We start from the raw sequence: 22,446 nt of genomic DNA on the forward strand, positions 1-22,446 counted from the left end.
AATGTAGAAATTGTAATCAAAGTCGAGAAATAAATGCTTATTATTAAGAATTTTTCGAAGACTATGGATGACTTATTTCGTCGAGGTTCTTATTCTATTTGCACAAATTTTTTTAAGATATGGTCTCACCAATCAATTTTGTGAGACAGATTTCTTACTTGGATCATCCATGAAAAAATATTATTTTTTGTGCAAAAAATATTACTTATTATTGTAAATATGAGCAATGTTGAACTGTCCTCGTCTCACAAAAGACCTACTATTCTATTTATATGTACTGATTTTGGTATAGATTTTGAACTTTTTAACATGATGAGTCCCAGATTTGGTTTGCTTTGACAAAATTTAATTGTTGAGTTAATGATTATGCTGAGATGATCTTTGCTAGTTGAATGTGACTGATACCGATTATTAGATCGTTCAAATGCATAAATCTTAAGAAATTTTAGAAACACGATAGAATCTTCCATTATTGGTTTAGGGGAACAGATAATTTTTATATTATTTTAATGAAATTGCAAAGGGAGAATATATACATCATTCAAGTAATTATTTAAAATAGGTAAAAACTTGTGTGAGACGGTCTCACGGGTCGTATTTTGTGAGACGAGTCTCTTATTTGGGTCATCCTAGAAAAAATATTACTTTTTATGTTAAGAGTATTACTTTTTATTGTGAATATCGGTAGGATTGACTCGTTTCACAGATAAAAATTCGTGAGACCGTCTCACAAGATACCTACTCTTTAAAATATTTTAGTCTTCGATTCATGTCTTAAAAATATCAGGTATGATACTTAGACACTATCCTAAATATGTATCTAAATGTGAACATTCATCGATATATTTGGTGTATATTAATTAATTTTTCAGTCGACCTGCCATGTATTACTAAATTTTCTCTTTGATATATAATTAAAATAGACCAAAAGATAGCTTGAGACTTCCCGAAATGAAATAAATGAACAAACACAAACTAATTTTAGACAAGCAAGATGCATACACATTCTAATCAATATTGGAGTCCAATTCATTTTATTATCAATCTTAATTCTTAAATGCAAATTGTTATTATTCATCAATAAGCAAATAGTTGGTCACTAGAAAAATAAATTCGGCCGCTGACGTGGTGCCGTTCATATGATATCAATGTTCTCAAAATTAAGACGAGATCCTCCATTCTCGTGTATTAATATAATTATATAAATACATTGTTCAAACTCTCGTTTTTTTAAATGACATCCGTCTAATTAAAATTATATGGTCCTATGTTTTCGATCGTACTTATTTTAATAACACAAAAACTCTTGTTCGATTGTCTCGAAAATCAATTTTGTGATATGAATAATTATGTCAAATCATTACTTTATCTGGATAAGATGAACTCCTTGACAAATATCATCAATCTCATGTTTATGCCAAATATTAAATTTTTACAATTGTAAATCAAATCAATGTTATCGTATAAACCATCCATCTCACATGAAACTATTTTTTCTTTTGAGGGCCAATTGTCTCAATTCGCATCTAATCGATGAGAATCTCATATATATCATATTTTGGGTTTTTAATTTAATCTTCGCCAACAGAAGGGAAAGACACCTCCAGAGGCTGCGAAGTGTTTCAATTCAGACGGCATAGAAACCCAAGAAAAGAAGCTTCAAATCGGTCTTGCAAGCTTCAATTCAGAGTTTCTTTGCTCATTTCTCGAGTTTCCTCAGGTGAAAATTAACTTTTTTCGCGAACCCACAAATTTACAGGCGCTCTACGTACTGTTGATTGAGCTTGTTTCATTAGAAATGATAACTTCTTTGCTTAATTTCTTGAATGTTTCTGTGATTGTTCCGGGGTGGGCCGTGGGGGTGTGGTGGGTGTAGCCTTTTTGGGGAGGAGGTGTTTTGTTTTTAATATTGGATCATGGATTGGAGTCATTCTGGGGAGTGATTCTTCTGCGCAATATTCTTGAGAATTGACACGTTGCTAAACATGGTTTCTTACTCTGTAGTTTATTTCATCAAGTGGTTTCTAAAAATACTAGTATTTCTATTGTCAATTTTGATTTGTTCTCAATTCTTGATAGCGCATTTGATTTTCCAGTGCTACTATTTAGTTGATGGGGTTGAGGGAATATACTTTAAAATCTGGTTTATTTCTGGCAACCATGAATGGAGAATTGGTTCAATGTAGGTGCAGTCTAATTATTTGAGAGATTGAGGAGCAAATATCGAATCTTTAAGTGGGCATATAACTGACGAGGATTATTTCTTCAAATGGTGCAAAGCATGTTAATTAATGCATTAGCGCCTTCTAGTTGCGGCGTTACTTGTGGATTGAACGAAGAATGTAGAAGAAATTTGGGTCAAATAAAGGAACCCCATTTGTTTCTTGGGATTGGAAAATCATGCTTGTGTTCTTATGGTGGAAGAGCCTCGCACCTTGGGGCGTTTGATACATCTAGACCTGGATCGTGGAGAGTTGGAGCTGGATGGTTGTTCAAAGGGGGTGATAAGGGAGCCAATTTGGATGCCAGCTGCGAGCAAAGTGAAATCGCCAACGAGGATATACTAATGTTTTTCTTTGAGATCGACTTAGCGACACGGGTACAGGTACGAACAGCATGTTCTGACTGTTGATTTACTTTTTAACATCTATAAAAATGATGATGTTCGCTTATCGCGATGCTTATATTGCAGTATGCTTTGAATTTGGAGCAGTATGACATTGCCAAGCAGCTGAGGAACAAGTTGACTGAGGTTAGAATTTGTGACTTGCATCAATTTTGTCAGAAAACCTCCGACAATTGGAAAAAATGCCTCAATTTTTACTTGGATGAAAAGGGATCTTGATAATCAAACAACTTATTAATGGTGAAGGCCTCTTGATCATTAATGCTTTTGTATGAAGGTTGAATCAGAGGTAATCAAGCTACGGGAAAATAGAAGGGGGCCAGTAGCAAAAAGTGAAGCTCAAGATATGGCTATAAGTATCTTACGGCTACGGTATGTATCCGATTCGCTGAAAACTAATTGCCAAAGAAGAATATTGCTTTGGTCTTTTATCCTCTTATCGGTTTCCCATTTCAGAGGGTCTTCTATTAAACAACTTATGATTTTTTTTGCATATTTTTTCGCTTCGTTCAGTGCAGAACTGCAGAATGCGATTCAGAGTGAGAAATATGATTTTGCAGCTGATTTAAGAGACAAAATTTCCAAGCTTGAAGCAGAGTCACTGACGGCATCAGTAAAAGCACGAGCATTTGAGAATGCTCAATATGCTTTCCGTTTAGGCCAGAAAGTGAAGCATAAATTATTTGGTATATTTTGTCTCGAAAAAATTATCCACCTCAGGGTGTAATGGGTTAGACATGATTGATCTACTAAACACTCACTCTTTTGCCCCTAAACAATTGTTCTGGATATGTTAGGTTATCGAGCTGTCATTTGCGGCATGGATCCGGTGTGCTGTGAGTCAAAATCTTGGATGGAATGCGCAAAAATCGATAAGCTGACTCGCGGTCCGGATCAACCATTTTATCAGGTTCGACTACACTCAACTCACATGTTTGTAATGACCCTTGTTTTATCAAATCACCTGCCCTTTTTCTATGGTATATTGCTGGTCATTAGTTTCCTCTATTGTGTTTTTGCTTCTGTATAAAATAATTACAAATGTGGCTTAGCATCAGTAGATCCAGCTTCTGCTTAACTACTATGCAGCATCGTATGACATAATTTTACCACTCTCCTTCGTGAAATTCCTAAACGAAGTAAAGTGAATAATTCCTTTCCAGTTCTCATGTTTCTATTGTTGAAACGAGTTGCATCATTAAATCTGAATACGAGGTAAACTCATAGTCAGTTCAACCTGTTGTTTCGCAGGTATTGGTTGATGCAAATGAAGACCCCAACCTTCTAGTAGCATACGGTGAGCCAATGAAACGGATTTTGTAATTCTAGTCATGTTCTCATTCTAGCTACTTTTAACTCCTAACCTCTAATCCTTTTTTTTGTATCTATTTGATGAAGCACTTTGAAACCCAAGGATATAGGATATTCTTTGCCCGCGCTTTTCAATTTAAACCTAAGAATATAGGATATTCTCTGACTGTGCTTTTCAAATCTGAAGTTCCCGTATTTTAATTACATCGATTAACAGCTTATCATAAGTTGTGAAGTAACAATTGCCCCACTATCATGTGCATCTATGTGTGTGCAGTTCAAAAGATGTGAGTTGCATCTTTAATATCTATAGACTATACAGATTTTGGTAGAGCAACAGATACCTGATTGTACAAGTGATATCAAACTCAAAATCACGTGGGTGATTCCCATGAGTTGCGACATGTACTTATTTGATTTAGGACTATGTTGCATGGATACAGGTACGGCCATGGGTATCGTATCGAATACGATTTCGATACGGCGATATGAAATTTTTTGAAAATATATGACAAGATATTGCTAGAATACGATAATTATTAAAATATATACAAATATTATATATATATATATATATAAATTTAGTATTAAAAATGGTAGAGATATACATATTTATATAAATATATTATAGAAATATATATAAATATTTATGTAAATATATACAATGTATAATTTCAGAGAAGTAATTTAAAAAGAAAAAGCCTCAAATTTTCTTTTATCGAAATGTATCCAAAGACATATCCCTGCCAAATTCATGGCGTTTCCTAGCTGTGTCTAAGACGTATCCGACTGGTCAAATCTACAAAAAATCAATGACACTGATTTTTCTGTATCCGACACGTGTATTCGCGTTCGTATCCGTATCCGTGTCCGATCCTTCAGAATTATTTTTAGGAGTGTCTGTGCTAAATAGATCTAGAATCATTAAGAAGCAATAGTTACTTATTTTATTCTATGTATGGCACACAAACTGAAACGTTGTGCTTGGATTATTGTATAATTTTAATGGATTGTACTTTTATTATCAGCTATAGTTTTAGACACAACTGCATTTGTGTAAGGCAACTGAAACATTTTTTTAGTTGAGGATGTAGCTCCATTGTGTTAACATTCCCCTGATTACTTCCATGAGCATCATTGTCCGTTTTTTTACGACGAGTACCTCGTTTCATGATGTCTCTCATTTTTTATAGTCTCATGATCTCTCTCATTTTCTTGCAGTCCCCGAAGAGAATTTACTTGCCCCTGAAAAGCAAGACAAGGTGAGTCGAACCATCTTTTAATTGAAACTGGGTTTTCGAATAAATAAATCGAAGCTTGTGGATTGTTATCGGTTAACTTTATGCAGGATAAATTTGATCATCCTTACGCCTCTTTTTTGTTTTACGGCATGGATGGTGCTGGAGATTTCATCCCAATAAAACAGCTGCGCGAAAAGTACAACCAGCGTCGCCATGAACTTCCATACAATCCACAGGATGAAGATGATGGAAAAGATGCTTGATTTGGTTGATCCCTTTTTCCTGTCTCGGAAATTGTCAGTTTGATCCAATGATAGCAAATATGCAATATAGAGTTCTGGTATATTCGTTCCTTGATATCTCAAATACATTGAAATTGATTTGTTAGGCGTGAAATTATCTCTGTGTCAGACAGTTTCTTAAAAAGTAAGAAATTTGGCGAAGCCTCAGGTCAAGTATTAAACACTTCAATCTTAAAGTGCTTAATCGGAAGTTTAAACTTAACAAACATTTTTAATTGGCAAATGTTAGTTTTAATAAAAACTAAAAAATAAAATTTAGATATTGAATAACAAAGCAGTCTGTTGTATTGGGTTGTCATGGACTTCTTGATATCGTCCAATAGGACGCCTCGTCGCATATTTGTCATAGCTTAAACGGGCCAACAATGGAGCTAGGCACATGTTCGTAAGTATATCTGTATGTATGATCTCTAATCTTGGTCGTAGTTTACATGAAACTATGATCGAGTTCGTGGCCTCCTTGGTCAAATTTTTCGGATATTAGGAACTTTATTTCTGATTCTTTCAACACATCTCCGGCTTTCGTCAACATGGCATCCAAATTTTAGTAGTCCGCTATTCTTAGTCTGGTCTACCGGTCTTCCGGAGCTCGATTTTCTCCGTATTAAATGACACTCTTTGCACTAGTCGAATGCATAGTTCGATTTTAAATTTTAAATTAACTTTTATAAAAAAAATTTAAGTCATTTTCAGCACTTATTTAATAAAATATTCATATTTGGAACACATGTGTTATCTTAATTCAGCAAAATATTACGTTTCAACGATTTTAAGACCGTTCTCTTAGCTAGTTTGTATTAAAAATTACATTTAGCCCAATTAGATTTGGCCAAAGACCAAGATAAATTTTAACCCACAAAATTGTACAACCCAATAATTATTCTGGTTTGTTTTGAATGGCTAGAAGCGGGCAGTTTGTAAGCGGATCGTGGGGACGATATTGGGAGGAATTGTGGGTAGTGACAGAAAGTGGACAAATTCCCCAGAAATCGAGGTTTTTTTTTTCATAGATAATTTAATTTTTTTAAATAAGATATATTTCAAAAATAGCTAAAATTTCAATGTTAACGGCGGTTAATGAGATCCTACATATGTGGGCACTACCCTCACTTCATTTCAACGGATATCATCCATCCTATCATGGGGTAATGCCCATATGAATAGGATGAAATAAACCGTTAAATAGCGGACACTACTTTCGTTGGCCCCCGAAAATGCTGCTGTTCGGGGCCTAGTCTTCCAATAGCATGTCTAGTCTTATCAAGCAAGTCAATTTACTAACACGTCCTACAAAGCAGTTCCATTTATTGACGGTTTGTCCAGAAAATGATCAATTATTTAGACAAATGAATTGAATTTAAGAAAAACAAACAAAAGTTCATCATACACTGCAACACAATTCCTGGAAAGCTTTTCGCAATTACATGCTTTAACTTTGAACGATTGTCGGATTTTTTTTCGGGAAAATTTTAAAAAATTATAGGTTTTTACTATAAATTCATAGTTCTTTCACACATTTCATATCAGTTTAAAAATTTTATATCGATATTTTTTCAGTTTCTTCTTCTTTTCTCTCAAAAATTTAAACACGTTATTTCATATTTCTGATTTGTCCAATCTATTTCATGTATAAAATTGGTGTTCTCTCATATTTGGGTTGCGATGTTATTATTGAGAATAGATCGGTAGAATACAGTATCTCACATGTGAGGTCGATTCGAATATTATGATCTATTAGTTTGTTGGAGCTGATTCAAGATGTGTGTACAAAGTTAAACATCATTCCAATTAAGTTTACTATCAAATTATCCAATAAATATTCATTCATGACATTGCATAACTCGTGATATAGAAAAGCTAAAACTGCACTGTGAGGCTCATTTACTCTAACGACAATTAATGATCAAACAATAATGGTTTGATTTAAAACTGCAGCGGAAAAAGGTTTAAAATACTTTAAAACGGACCTCAGGGCTTAGAAAAATTTCGGCATGACCTCCCCGTAAGTAGGACATCCCGAAAACTCAAGCAACATTTTATATCAAAATATACTCTAACTAGAGTCATTAAAACAAAACCAAAGTCAACAACCTGTAGCCGCACTGGTCAGGACTAAACAGAATTTAAAACTTACCAAATACTCGCCAGATCATTAAAATCACAGAGTCGCCTCAGAACATAACCAGAACAACCAAATATCAATACAGATACACGGGGCATCTCCCCGGCAAATAAACTACAATACAAGACTGAACAAACTCAAGACATATATATAGACCAATTGGGAGACTCCACTGAACAGAACCAAGCAATCCAACCTCAATCCCGAGCTCCACTGGCGGAACCTCGGCCTGATGCTGCAAAACGACTCGGGAGATCTACCATGGTGCCCAATAGCAACCACAGCAGCCCCCAGTAAACAACTGAGGTTAGGATTCTGGTATGAAACAGTTCAACAATAACAACAATAAACATAAATCATGCATAATCATATAATAAAATGTAATATGCAATACATGAAAGGCTCAACGAACAACCGGGATAACAGGAGCCAACAAACGGTACGATAACAACTGGAATAATGCTCGAGCAACAACACAAGGAAGCTACATCGTCATGCAGCTAAACCGCCCTGCCAAGTATGCGAGGTATGCCAAGCTGTGCTGAATAACACCCCTGACTCGGCCTCCATACAGCTGATACGATATAACAGGATGGCACAACAAAAAGAACTAGATGACACAATCCCAGCGCTCACCTCAAAAGGCTGCACTAACCACGGGATTGTTCAATCACATCTACGGTCTCATGTGTATAGGCCTATCAGCCACACAATGATCCCGAGATAAACAACAGTGCCAGATAACAACAGATATCAACAATGGGCTAACAAGAACGATAGGGCTCAACATGAATGTCATAACAGTATGCCCGATGCTAAATGCCAATAATATGTCACAATAATAAACATAGATCACAACGAAGGCATTTAACAATTTCCAACAACCAACAAGTCATACACCCGATCAATGTAACACAGAATGGCAATTAAACATAATTTATGTTTTACCGTCGTATGTTACCGAGCTGTAACATACCTATACCAACTTGAAACTCCAATATCAACTTCTCTCCAAGACTCTCGGCCTAAACAAAACCACAATAAGCCGATCATGAAAAATACATTCCACACCAATGTCCGATTTGGCACAAAAGAGCATAAAATTCATATCTCGCTCAATATTAACTCAAATCAATATCCGCCAATTGGAAATGAAAGATAACTCAATTATCTAAGTTTCTCCAGTTGAAACCATCTTCAGAATCTCAGTAGATTATTCTCAGAATTTCCAAGAACACACTGCTACTTACGAATTCGCGGACAGAATCTCACACACTAAGCAGTTCCAGAAAAACAAGCATAACTTGCTCAATTCTTAATGGAATTTAACGAATCTTACATCATTACGAAGACAACACACAGCTCTACAACTTTTTTTTAACCAAAAACCCAGAATCCGAGTGCAAACATGCCATAAACCCGAATTACAGTAGGTGTTGTACACATCTCCAACACAAAATTCCATTTTGACACGTTTTGGTAGAAAAATCATATCAAATCCGTTTCTTATCCAAATTCGATGATTCTAGCGGCTATAGAAAGCTAACAAACAGAGCTACAAGTTCTATTTAGGTCATTTCTACAAATTCAAACTACAAAAATCGCAGCAACCCAAAAACTCTCACCCAAAACTGGAAGAATTCGCGCAGAAACAGAGCACCGGAACAGCAGCTTCGATCTACCCAAATCCATGCTCAAACTTCACGATTTCTGACTTGAATCGAAGCCTAGGATTTTAGGAAGACACCCCTTCAGACCAATCGAGATTTGGCACCGGACGGAGGAGTTATCGCGATTTTCCCGCAGGCGCTACACAAGTGACGGTAATGGAGTTGGGGAAAGCTTCTTTCTTCTATCTTTCCTTCTCTTATTTGGTAAGTTGTGTGTATGTATATGTATTTTTATATATTGTGTATTTGGTTACTAGAATAGTAACTCAAGCTCATTTATCCTGGTCTGTAATTATTTTGCTCTCGTATGTTATTTAAACTCTATATGTATTTTATATCGTTAAATTCTCCGAGATTCTAAAATACATATTTTTAACACACTTTTTGAATTTATTTGGCATAATTAATTATTTTAATTTACAACTCAATAATTATTCTAATTATGCCAAAATTACTGGATAATTAATTACAGGGCCTTACATGCACTACCCCAACGGTAGGAGTTTACTTTATTTATATCATGGAGTAATTGCAAAAACAAAAGTCTGACTGACCATCCTTGATAATCTGGAAAAATTATTCATTCGATTATCGTCAATATTACACATCGACTATGTTTAATAACATCAATCTCCGAGCTTTCATTATCATTAACATTGGATTCACAGTGAACGTGTAAAGATGTAATAGACAAGTGATCGCTTTTAAAATGCGATAGTAGAATTTCATATCCTAACAACTCGAGACATATATATTGTCATTCAGTTAGAGCAGCTTTATTGTTATATTTCTCTGTCTTGTGAATTCTTATAGTTTCTTGAAAATATAAATTATGTCAAGAGTTTATTCCCTCAATTTTCAGCTTCTTTTCTTTTATCTTATGTGTTTTATGAGTATATTAATTTAGGAGATTTGAACCAACAATCAAATTTAAGATTCCGGCGTTAGAGTAGTTAGAAGTCAGATTATTATATATTTTTACTCAAATCGGTACGTGTAGCTCTTAGTATGCCCGCGACATATAAAAAAACGGACAAAAAACTTTGGCACGTCGGGTGGACCTGAGATATACCACCTAAGACGAGAAATTTTTTAGGTGAGTTGAAGTTCTACCAAACCTTGAAGAAGATATGGTTGAAGAAAGTGCACCAAAAGTTTCTGTTCAAGACATAAATGAATAGATTGAAGGCCAAAATCATGGCCATGATACATTCAAGGGAACACAGAAGCCTCAAACCAATGCAGGAGAAAAAAATCAAGAAAAATAGAGGAAGCGTCAAAGCTTCTGGCCGATGGTATCCTGGCGTATGCAGAAGCAGTGATGAGGGAGACAATGAATAGATCTGTACATGCGAATCAAGGGAGTAATCAACCCAAGAAGATAAAAGAAGGTTCATGGAGTTTCAAGGCTAGAGATATTCACCGCCCAATCTAAATACTCTCTGGTCGTGATAAAGAGTACACACTGCCACGGAGAATAGAAAAGGGTTTTGGCGAGATGAATCAGTCAAGTGTGCGTGTAAATGAAAATGAAAGACAACAAGTAAATTATGTTGTTGTGACTAACTCTATCCATCAGCCTCTATCATACAAAGATGTGGCTAATAGTGTCTTTCAGCTTGGGGCACACAAACATCAAAAGAGGAGTCGAAAGACAAATATTACTAAAGTTTGTTGGTATTTGAAAATATCTTGTAGGAGAAAATCAACAATGAGATACTCAAATTTCCCAAAGAGAAGGAAACAATGCCCAGTGATGAAGCCCCATTTCACTCTGTAGCTTTATGGACATGAATATCACAAATTTCCATGCATTGTTGAACGAGAAAGGAAATCGGGAGCATGTAACTACAAATATAAAAATAAAGAATGTTGGATCCATAAGGGGAAGATCTTCGAAATGAAAGAAAGGTCTGATCATGCTGATGATATGAAAGAAAAATAGAATAAATATATATTACATGAGGGGAGTCATGCTAGAGACGCGGAGGAGTCCACGACCATTTGGTTGAGGGACCAACACATCTCAAAGAATATTATGAATTCCAAGCTAACGAGACAAGATTTTATTGTAATACCCTCTTACCAAACCAAGGGGAGTCGACAGTACTCTGGGGAGAGCTTACCAAAATAAGAGTAGTCACTTTTACGTGGGGGAGTTCGCGACCTTTGGGCCGAGGATCTAACATTTTTCTTAGAAAACAGTACTTATGATGTAAAAAAGCTAATGATTCCCATAAGAATCATCTTACCAAGGACATGTGAAGTACTATGTTGACAAAAACACGTTTGTTTTTGAATCACAGAGAGTGAATCTTGCAAAAGATCATCTGACAAGAATGAAGGTGGATATTTTAGCAAAGGACCATATAAAATGATGATCAGATAGCAAAATTCAGATACGTTCTTCCTCCCATAAGTGAAGCTGTTGAAAAATGGAAAGTGATCCAACACAAAAATTTCCATAAGATCCAGAAAAGAAAGTTGTGAAGGGAAAGGGCTGCTGCAAAAAGAGAAGAACTCGCTAAGTTGGAAAATGAACCCATATTTGATGTGCTAGCCATTGAAGATCAGGAAAGATAGGTAGGTCTAAGGCCTTTTAAATAAACTTCTAGACAACTTTCTCATATTATGCTTTTTTATATCATCTTATAATCATTATTCAACTCAATTATTCGTATTTATATGAATCTTTATAAGCCAATTTTTATTATTATTAAATAATTTTATATTCACATTTTTACTTGATATGCTCATTTAAAATTATATACAACGTAATATAATTTAATATGTACATAATATGAATTTACAGAAGAAAAAAATATTTTCCAATATAGTTTGCATTCCAAAACTTTCAATATTAAATGCAAGCATGATATTAAATTTTCATGTCCATATCAAATAAATAAATATCTATAATATTTGACATAATATATAACATGCAAAACTAATTTTTAAATATGCATTGAAAATTTCTTAACTTGAAACTTAAGAATCTAATTCCCAAATTAAAATTTATTATTATTATTTCAAATTACAAAATAAAAAACCCCGAAATTGACAATCAATACCAAGAACCTCATTCACATCTTTAATGATTATTATCGACAAAATTCGATTTGGATAAAATAGTGCATTCAAATTTGTTCCAAACAGTAATTCAATTGCAATAGGATGGTGGTTGGGTTTGTGTTAGTAGTCATGCATCTCAATTGATCAAGATGGTCAACTATGTATCTCAATAAATGACATATAATAATTCAGATGACTAACAATCATGTGGTTGTAAATCGGAATTCAAATGCAATTTTTTTAAGCAGTCATCTTTCATTATATGTATATCTAAATATCTTAATAAACTTTTAGAACTTGTTGCAACTTTCATTCAATTTCTCAAAACCTTTCTCATTTCATATCAAAATTTCAAGAATCCGTTTTCATATTCAAGACTTCAACCGATATATACTCAAAAGAAATTTTCAGTAATTTTTTTGATAAATTTTTTAATATTATGATCTTCGAACTTCTTAAATCATATAAGAATTCCAGAAAAATGAAGAACACATATATTCAAGGCAAATTTATCAAGTCTCTGGTTACAAATGTTAGAGTTTTACGCAAAAAAATGTTTATATACATCTATGAACATGATAAACAAATATGCGGAAGCAGATCGAATATTACCTCTGGGCATCGAATAATTTATAAGTATTATGCTTTCCTCTGATTTGAAGTCTTCTAAGCACTACAACCCTCTGAAAATGGTGTAGTATTATTCATATGGGATGTATACTTAGAGATCTCAAACTCTGCTAGTTATATGCATTTCTCATCCATCAATGAGCTGATCAGGAGCTCGAGAGTCAAAATAAGAGGCACATGTGTCGTCTCAACTTTATAGCTCGAGAGTCAAAATAAGAGGCGCATGTGCGTCTCAAATTTCTAAAGTTGAGACGACACATGTGCCATTTGTAAAAAAATGCAGGTTATGGCCGTCGTCGATGTCGACGCATTTATTCTTTTTTGAATTTAATTGATATGTGCTATTTTTTTTTACACCGACGTCTTACTAATAAGATTAGATTTATGTCCATTGTTTCCTATGTAAACCGTTATCAGAGAAATTTCCACACTGACACTAGTGTTCCTCGCTGAGCTGCTTGTTGGAGAGCTTTCTCTCGGCTTCTGTTTTATTAGTTAAGAGATGTGTAACCAACCTCTCACTTCCTCGTGATCCATAAACAGTATCAGTTGTGTGTCTTTCCCACCTAGATCAGTAGTTTATTGATTGGGGGAATTAATACCTACATCGAGGTAGGAGATGACTCTATTAAGATTGGTTAAATCAATGATTGCACAAAATCTGGGAAATCCACTAACTTGCCTCCATCGGGATTCTTATAGAAATTTATATTGTATTAGGGTATATATCCGATAATTTAGGATCTAAATTAGAGGTTGTATTGTATATATATTTTCCAATGTAAACAGACAATAATATAGAATTTTATTCTCTTCACAAGGTATCAGAGCCACCATCGGCCCACCTCCATTTCTCACAACCAATATTTTCCTCATCATCTTCTAGCCAGAACACATGGCAGGAAAAGATGAAAGCCAAAAGTCGGCCAAATACAAGACTAACAAATTTGATAATCCTAATGATCCTCTTTATCTCCATTATTCTGATCAACCTGGGCTAATACTTGTCACACAACCCTTAAATGGAGAAAACTACAGCACTTGGAGCCGTGCCATGCTCATGGCTCTCAACATCAAGAATAAAGAAGGCTTCGTAAATGGCTCCATCAAACAGCCACCAGAGACTTCCATCGTGGAGCTTCAACAATGGAGGCGGTGTAATAATCTTGCAAAGGCATGGCTTTCCAATTCAATATCACAAGATATTGCAGCAAGCGTGATATATTATGAAGATGCTAGCGAAATTTGGAGCGACTTGAAAGATCGTTTTTCTCGTACCAGTAGTGTCCATCTATTCCACGTCGAGGAAGCCATATACAATTGCCAACAAGACAACATGACTATTGCAACTTATTATACCAAACTTAAAGGGCTGTGGGATGAACGTGATGCACTATATAGCTTCCCACAATGCTCATGTAGTGCTATGAAAGATGTTTTACAGTTCCAACAAAACCAAAAGACCATGAAATTCCTTATGGGACTTAATGAAATCTATGCCACAGTTCGAGGACAGATTTTGCTTATGGATCCACTCCCTACTATCAATAAAGCCCATTCTCTTGTCCTTCAAGAAGAAAAGCAACGAGGAATGCCGAATAGAGGCGTACCATTGACCGAACCATCAGCTTTTGTTGTGAAAAACCATATGCACAGATTAGAGAGGTTTCCCACACCCAAACATCCACATCTTCAATGTGAAACTTGTAACAAACCTGGGCACACTGCAGAGACATGCCGAGCACATCTGAAATGTGATTATTGTGGTTGGTCGGGTCACACCATTGATATCTGTCGAAAGCTGCAGAAGACGAATTCCGTAAGTAATAAACCAAGACAGCGAGAACAGAAGAATTTATCTTCCAAAGTCAATCACGTAGATGCCAATGTACCAGCAACTCCTAAACAATTCACTCTCACAGGTGAACAATACCAAAATCTCATGGCACTACTTGATGGGAGTAACTCCAATTCGATTGGTAATCATGTTGGTAGTACATCGGCAATGACTGATATCTCAGGTATGGCTTATCAAGCTTCAATTATTAATAGAAAAGTCTGTTGGATACTTGACACCGGAGCCACATATCACATGGTTCATTCAGCTGATTTGTTGACGACAAAGTCTTGTGTAACCAATCGATCCGTTCACCTAGCTAATGGAACCACTGCCACTGTCACACATATAGGCAGTGTCCACTTTCCCAATTTCACTTTACAAAATGTGTTGTGGGTTCCTTCCTTCAAGCTGAATTTGATTTCCATTAGTAAACTTGTGCATTGCCCCGAATATGTCGCCACGTTCACCGACACTGCTTGTATGCTACAGGACCAACAATCGGGGAAGATGATTGGGACGGGAACTGAGCTAGGAGGACTCTACTATCTTGATACTCCACAAGCAACCAAATGCAATGCAATCACCGCAAGGATTTGTTCTCCAAAACTTTGGCACCAACGTCTTGGACATCTATCAAATAAGGCATTGCATTTTCTTTCTCGTTCTGTCAGAGATATTATTTTTTGTGATATTTCTGATTGTTCAATATGCCCATTAGAAAAAAACATACTCGCTCTCTATTTACATTAAGCTCTATTCAGACTAAAACACCCTTTGAATTGATTCACGTCGACATTTGGGGGGGTATCATGTTCCTTCCATCCAAGGGGCACAATATTTTCTTACTATAGTTGATGACTACACTCGTTCCACATGGACATATTTGCTGCATAAAAAATCAGATACTTGCCCATACATTACTAATTTCATCAACCTCATTGAGACACAATTTGATTCGAAAGTCAAATTTCTCCGAAGTGATAATGGACCAGAATTTACGATGGAAAGTTTTTATTCAAGTAATGGTATAATCCATCAAACTAGTTGTGTTTCCACCCCACCACAAAATGGAGTTGTCGAGCGAAAACACCGACACCTCCTCAATGTAGCTCGAGCCTTGCTATTCCAAGCTAATCTTCCTAAGAAATTCTGGGGAGATGCCATCTTGACTGCTATCTACCTTCTCAATCGAACTCCTACACCTCTTCTACAAGGAAAAACACCATTTGAGATGATTTCTCACAAGCAACCCATGTATAATCATTTACGAGTATTTGGTTGCTTGTGCTTTGTCTCTACACATCACCAACGTCCCACGAAATTTGATCCCCGAGCCACTAGATGTCTTTTCTTAGGTTACCCATATGGGCAAAAAGGTTATAGAGTCTATGATATATCAAGTGGTAAAGTTTTTGTTTCACGAGATGTTATCTTTCATGAAATTATTTTTCCATTTTCACCTTCCGCTACTGCAGACACAACTCCCATGCATCGTCATTTGTCCACAAATGATGTAATCCCACGATTTTTAACCACTGAAGAGTCACCACTCGAACATTTCACCAACAAAGAACCTTCTGATTTCGACATTGAATCTTCTTCCCCAATTGTTCCCTCACTTGCAGACTCACCACCACCAACCAGCCTGATTCAACTCTATTTCCCGAAATGCCTTCATCACGACCCTCAAGAACTACGACCATACCCAGCTATCTACGTGAGTATCATGTCGGTATTCTTCTTCCCTCAAGGAACGCCCCAACATCAAACTCGACATTGGCTGAAGCTACAGGTACCACCTATCCTCTCTCTAATGTTATTTCTTATGATCGACTATCTGCCAAACACCGTGCTTTCACCATTTGTCTTATGATTGGAAAAGAACCATCTTCCTTTGCACAAGCTGTTCGCGATCCTCGTTGGAACATGGCCATGCAAGAGGAACTTGACGCTCTCGAGGCAAACAACACATGGACATTGCAACCATTACCTCCTGGGAAGAAACTAGTAGGGTGCAAATGGGTATATAAGATTAAACTACATGCTGATGGTACAGTCGAACGTTTTAAAGCTAGGTTGGTGGCCAAAGGATACAACCAAGTCGAAGGACTAGACTACCGAGAGACCTTTGCTCCTGTTGCCAAACTTGTGACAGTTCGTCTACTTCTTGCAATTGCTTCGAGTCAAAATTGGCACCTTCACCAACTCGACGTCAATAATGCATTCTTAAATGGAGATCTTGATGAAGATGTATACATGTCATTACCTCCTGGTTTCGGACGAAAGGGGGAGACAAGAGTCTGCAAACTCCACAAATCCTTGTATGGCCTCAAGCAAGCTTCACGTCAATGGTTCATCAAATTCTCTACTGCTCTCAAAAAGGCCAACTTCAAGCAATCAAAGGCTGATTATTCCTTGTTCGTCCGATCCCAAGGTAATAAGTTCACGGCTCTCCTCATTTATGTAGATGATGTTGTCATTGCGGGAAATGACTTGCAAGATATTGAAGATAAAAAATTATTCTTAAAAAATCAGTTCAAATTAAAAGATCTTGGACAATTGAAATACTTTCTCGGTATAGAGGTTGCACGATCTAAGAAAGGCATCACTTTTTCACAAAGGAAATATGCACTTGAGATCCTTGAAGACGCTGGTTATCTTGGTGCAAAACCAGCCCCTTTTCCTATGGAACAAAATTTAACTCTAAGCAACTTTGAAGGTGAGTACATCAGTGACCCATCTTCGTACCGAAGACTCGTTGGACGCTTAATTTATTTGACAATCACACGACCTGATTTGACATATGCAGTGCATATTTTGAGTCAATTTATGGACAAACCGCGGACACCACATTTGGAAGAAGCTCATCGCGTCTTGAGATATTTGAAACAAACACCTGGACAAGGGATATTTTTCCCTGCTTAATCTACAATGCAACTGAATGCCTTTTGTGATGCTGACTGGGCAAGATGTCGTGATACTCGCAGGTCAGTTACTGGATATTGCATATTCCTTGGCAACTCATTGGTTTCATGGAAAACCAAGAAACAAACAACCGTATCACGATCCAGTGCAGAAGCTGAATATCGATCTATGGTTGCCACTTGTTGTGAAGTGATCTGGTTGAGAACAATCCTAAATGATTTGGGAATTAAACATCTTCATCCTGTCAACCTGCATTGTGATAATCAGGCAGCACTACACATTGCTTCAAATCCGGTCTACCATGAACGAACAAAGCATATAAAAATCGATTGTCATCTTATAAGAGAAAAGGTTCAAGAAGGAATAATAAAGATGACTCATGTCTCCACGACAGAGCAACCAACAGACATTTTTACAAAGCCTTTGAGCTATCCGCTATTCTCTACTCTACTCAACAAGTTAGGAATTGTCAACATACATTCCAAACTTGAGGGGGAGTGATAAAATTGGTTAAATCAATGATTGCACAAAATCTGGGAAATCCACTAACTTGCCTCCATCGGGATTCTTCAATATAGAAATTTATATTGTATTAGGGTATATATCCGTCAATTTAGGATCTAAATTAGAGGTTGTATTGTATATATATTTTCCAATGTAAATAGACAATAATATAGAGTTTTTTTCTCTTCACAGACTCAAAAAAAAATTACAAAACTTTTGGTGAACAGTTTCATAGGTCAATTTTATAAGACTCAATCTATAAAACATGAGTTTAACTATAAGTATATTCAACAAAGTTATTTAGCAGTACTTACACTTCATGATGTGCATCGGAACTTGGAATATTTTTTTAAAAAACTTTGGTAATACTCTTGACATGATCATTTTCTTAAAAAAAAAAAGTTGATCAAGATAATTTTACAAATTTTCTCTTGCAACTAAGTATTTAGATCAAATATTATATATAATGAAACGTAAAATTATTATGCACACTAACACATTAATTTTTTTATCGACAAATTTGATCACATGAAAATGTATCGATCTATATTTACTAATGATCACCCTAGTTTGAAATCCAGGTTTCGCCTCTAATAATTATGCAATATTACGCTAAACATTTATTATGTTTCATCACTCGAGGGCAGAGCCAAGTATTGACCAGATGAAGATTTATTATCTTTCGATGTTATAAACATTTTAATTATTTTTTAAATGATAATTTTCATATCATATTTTCAAATTTTCCTTAAAATAAAAAATAAACTTTTTTCATGTTTGCTTTGACGAGTTTTCACCTTAAGCATACATGACTTATAACTCGTCTAAAACTATAGTCTACAGATGTCAAAACCGGCTAGTGGAGGTTTTTTTGCAGGTTGAGAAATTATCAACTCAGTTCATCTACTTAGGTGGCGGGACGAGTTTAGTCATTTTTATATGTTATATTTTGCTTGTTGGAACGGGCCATTCCGGAACCTACCACCAACATACTATTAGGTGGGGCATGATCGTCATTTTGGATAGTTGAGAAATTAATAACTCAACTCGATTATTTTATATAACGGAGCGGGCTAGCCATTTTGAATTCTCTATTAAAATATAGTATTTGGAATGAGATCTCAAGTTTAAGACTTTATTATATATAACAAACACATCCCAACTCAAAAAAAAAAATTTGTGAAAGATATTGTAATAATTATCATTTTAGTATATATATATTATTATATTAAAATAGATTACTAATTCTATATGTGCTAACAAATTAATTTTTAGTGTATAATATCTTTTGTTTGTAAGTAATTCACGTTTAAATATTATAACAAAATAAAGAACTTCAAATTTGAATGCTATAGAGGTAGTATAACTATACATCATTTGAACTTCGATTACAAGAAATTTGGATAAAATTCTATGATATTCTATAATAATTGTTGAAGAGTGGTACTATTACTATATATCATTTGAACTTCAATAACAAATTTTTTTTGGATAAAATTGATGTTGGATTAAACGTTTTTCGTCAGGTTTGTCATTGGATCACATTGTACATGTTGAGAGGTCGACTTCAAGTTGACGATGTCCTCACAGACCAACACAAGACCTTCTAGCTTGCTTATGTCCACACGCTCCTTATGAAAACTTCTTAGGGATTACTCATCCTAGATTTGCTTCAGATTAAGTACGCTAATTTTAGAGTTTTTAAGTTATGGACTTTTGAAAAGAAGAAGAACCTTGTTGGTATAAGTAGTATCTATCAATTTTTTTAAGCTTTATATCTCTAATCCGATGTGGGGGGCTTGGAGAGGTTAATTAGCACGCCAAACGTCATGGTTTGACGCTCAGCTCTGTTAGAGTAGATGCCCTGCAAGCCAACTGTTGGCTAGAGATTTTATTGACTCAGTTATAATTAACAATCTTTATTTTAATATAATTCATTATTTCATGATTTGTTATTTCTTTATCTGTATACCCATGTTATCAAACATAGATAAAGACCTTGATTATACTTTAATACAAATGAATCGTAATCCGATGTTGAAACTCGTTTGTAAACACTGTATGATCTAAATTCGTTCCTAGTCGATTCAGCAGCCTAAAACATGGATAAAGGTCGCTTGAGCTCGAGACTAGCATCTGTGATGTTGTGTACTGCGTGTCTTGGTAAGGGCATAGAGATGTCCAAACATGCAGATCGGTAGTCATATGATGATTATACCGAACAACCCTCCCTCGGACTTTCCAAGTGGTTATCATTCATTGAGAGGATAAGTTCGTGATTATGATTGTACACCATTAGTCCTTACGACCCGGGACAACACTGAAGCTTTATATGCCAGGGCTGTGCTTTGACTCGTTTACCGGCTCCAGGAGAGTCATTAGGTAGCGAGGTTGGGTACAGTTGCGACACATATAGAAGCCAATGCATTGTAGTCGGGGATTCACCGCTCACCTATGGGTGTGGTTATCCTGTGTGATCTGATGAAATAATAGTGCATGGAATCTCTGGCCAGAGTATGAGATGTACGTTAGAGAAGGAGTTCTCAAATAGTACACGCGATGCCACTATTATAGTTATCACATAGTTATCGAATTAATATGCAACTCTCGATGAACCAATGGTTGCAGATTCGATCGGGATATATGAGATGAAGGGACCATATTGTACGTTAATCATAATCGACTGGTTCTTGCAGGCACTATCAGTGATACCTAGGGGATCATGGGTCGATGCTACTAGACGCTCTTACCATGATCCGTGAGTGCAATCAGAAATGAGTTCTGACATTCTTGATCAAGGTGTTGATGAAAAGAATGGGGCTAACTAGGGTTAAGCCCGAATAAAGTATTATGTCATGAATCACAAAGAGTTGTGAACCCACGGCTAGCTGTATCCCTGAACCATTGAGGGTCACACAAGCACTGGATCGTTTGTTCCCGTTGAGAGAATAAAGTCAAGAAGTTGAATTTATATTATGATATAGTAAATTAAAGGAGTTAAATTTATGATAATTAAATTTTGAGAAAATAAATTCAAGGAGTTGAATTTATGAGATAGTAAATTCAAGAAGTTGAATTTATGAAATTTGGAGAGAATAAATTCAAGAAGTTGAATTTATAAAATTTGAGGATTTAATTTATTAAACTCAAAAGTTGAGTTTATTAAATATTAAATTTTGGAGGTGATAAATTCAAGGAGTTGAATTTATATTTAAATATTAAATTCAAATGTTGAATTTATAAGGGATTTAAATTAAATGTAATGGGTATATGTATAATGGGCTTGTAGGAGTACAAGACCAACATACATATTATTAAGGTTCTTAATTGGACTTTAAAAGATTAATTAATTAATTAAACTAGTTGGACTAGAATAATTAATTGATTAAGCCCATTAAGTATTTAATTTAATTAATGGGCCTTATCTTATATATATGTGTATTAGGCTTAGGGTTAACCACAATTCATTCACAATTTTTGAAAAACCCTAGCCTCCCTCTCCATGGTGATTTTCGAAAATTACTCTCTTCTCTCCCTCAATATTTCGGCCACCTTGATTAGATTTAGGGTTGAGCCGCCTCCCGATATTTTGTTCTCCAACGTAAAAATCTCTTCTAATTTTTCTAGTACAAATTAGAAGAGGAACAAATCTTCTAGTCGTGGACCTGATTAGAAGGATTGCAGGAAAGAGTTCTTGAATAAAGTTCGTAGGGATTTCATAAAGAGCTATCTCCGCTAAACTCGGAATAATTGGAGCCGTGTGATTAATTCACCAAAGATATAAATTCTTACGCCCTATGAAAGTTTATTCATGAAACCATACGAGTGCTCAAACATATATATTTTGATTGTCAAAATAAAATTAAAAATTTTTAAACTTCCGCTGCGTTTTGGGCACGAGAAAACCGAGATCCAACAAGCTCAACATGTACAATATTAAACAACAAGATGGTTCACAAAAGATTGGCTCAAGCTACACGTCCATATGAAACAGTAGAACGGTTTACAAGTGAACAAAATTAGGGATTTAGGTGCAACGTGCATATCACACAACAGGACAACTTACGCACAACTCAAGTTATGTGTCCAGATCACATAATAAGATGATTTACAAGCATGAAAAGTTATAGATAATTATTGTATCCAGCAATTAAGAAAAGTAGAAGTATTTATTTTCGAACATCCATAAGTATATATATTATT

The 22,446-nt window shown here is 35.4% G+C and overlaps 1 protein-coding gene across 4 annotated transcripts; it reads left to right on the top strand.

Annotated features, from left to right (window-relative positions):
• The first annotated feature begins 1,482 nt into the window (after positions 1 to 1,482).
• On the top strand, positions 1,483 to 5,577 carry LOC142534579 (clp protease adapter protein ClpF, chloroplastic-like). 4 transcript variants are annotated; one of them, XM_075641445.1, is made up of 10 exons: positions 1,524 to 1,619; positions 1,655 to 1,720; positions 2,187 to 2,605; positions 2,693 to 2,752; positions 2,904 to 2,998; positions 3,140 to 3,312; positions 3,424 to 3,536; positions 3,878 to 3,923; positions 5,159 to 5,199; positions 5,286 to 5,577. In XM_075641445.1, exons 3-10 carry the CDS (start codon positions 2,270 to 2,272, stop codon positions 5,439 to 5,441), a joined length of 1,020 nt encoding a protein of 339 aa, XP_075497560.1. In that variant the 5' UTR covers positions 1,524 to 1,619; positions 1,655 to 1,720; positions 2,187 to 2,269; the 3' UTR covers positions 5,442 to 5,577. The 4 variants fall into 4 exon arrangements, with proteins under 4 accessions (XP_075497558.1, XP_075497559.1, XP_075497560.1 ...); XM_075641446.1 differs by having other exon boundaries at positions 2,193 to 2,605; XM_075641443.1 differs by having other exon boundaries at positions 1,483 to 1,720.
• Positions 5,578 to 22,446: the final 16,869 nt, after the last annotated feature.

The sequence above is a fragment of the Primulina tabacum genome, unplaced genomic scaffold, assembly GCF_025594145.1.
Source record: "Primulina tabacum isolate GXHZ01 unplaced genomic scaffold, ASM2559414v2 Contig602, whole genome shotgun sequence".
NCBI classification, from domain to species: domain Eukaryota; kingdom Viridiplantae; phylum Streptophyta; class Magnoliopsida; order Lamiales; family Gesneriaceae; genus Primulina; species Primulina tabacum.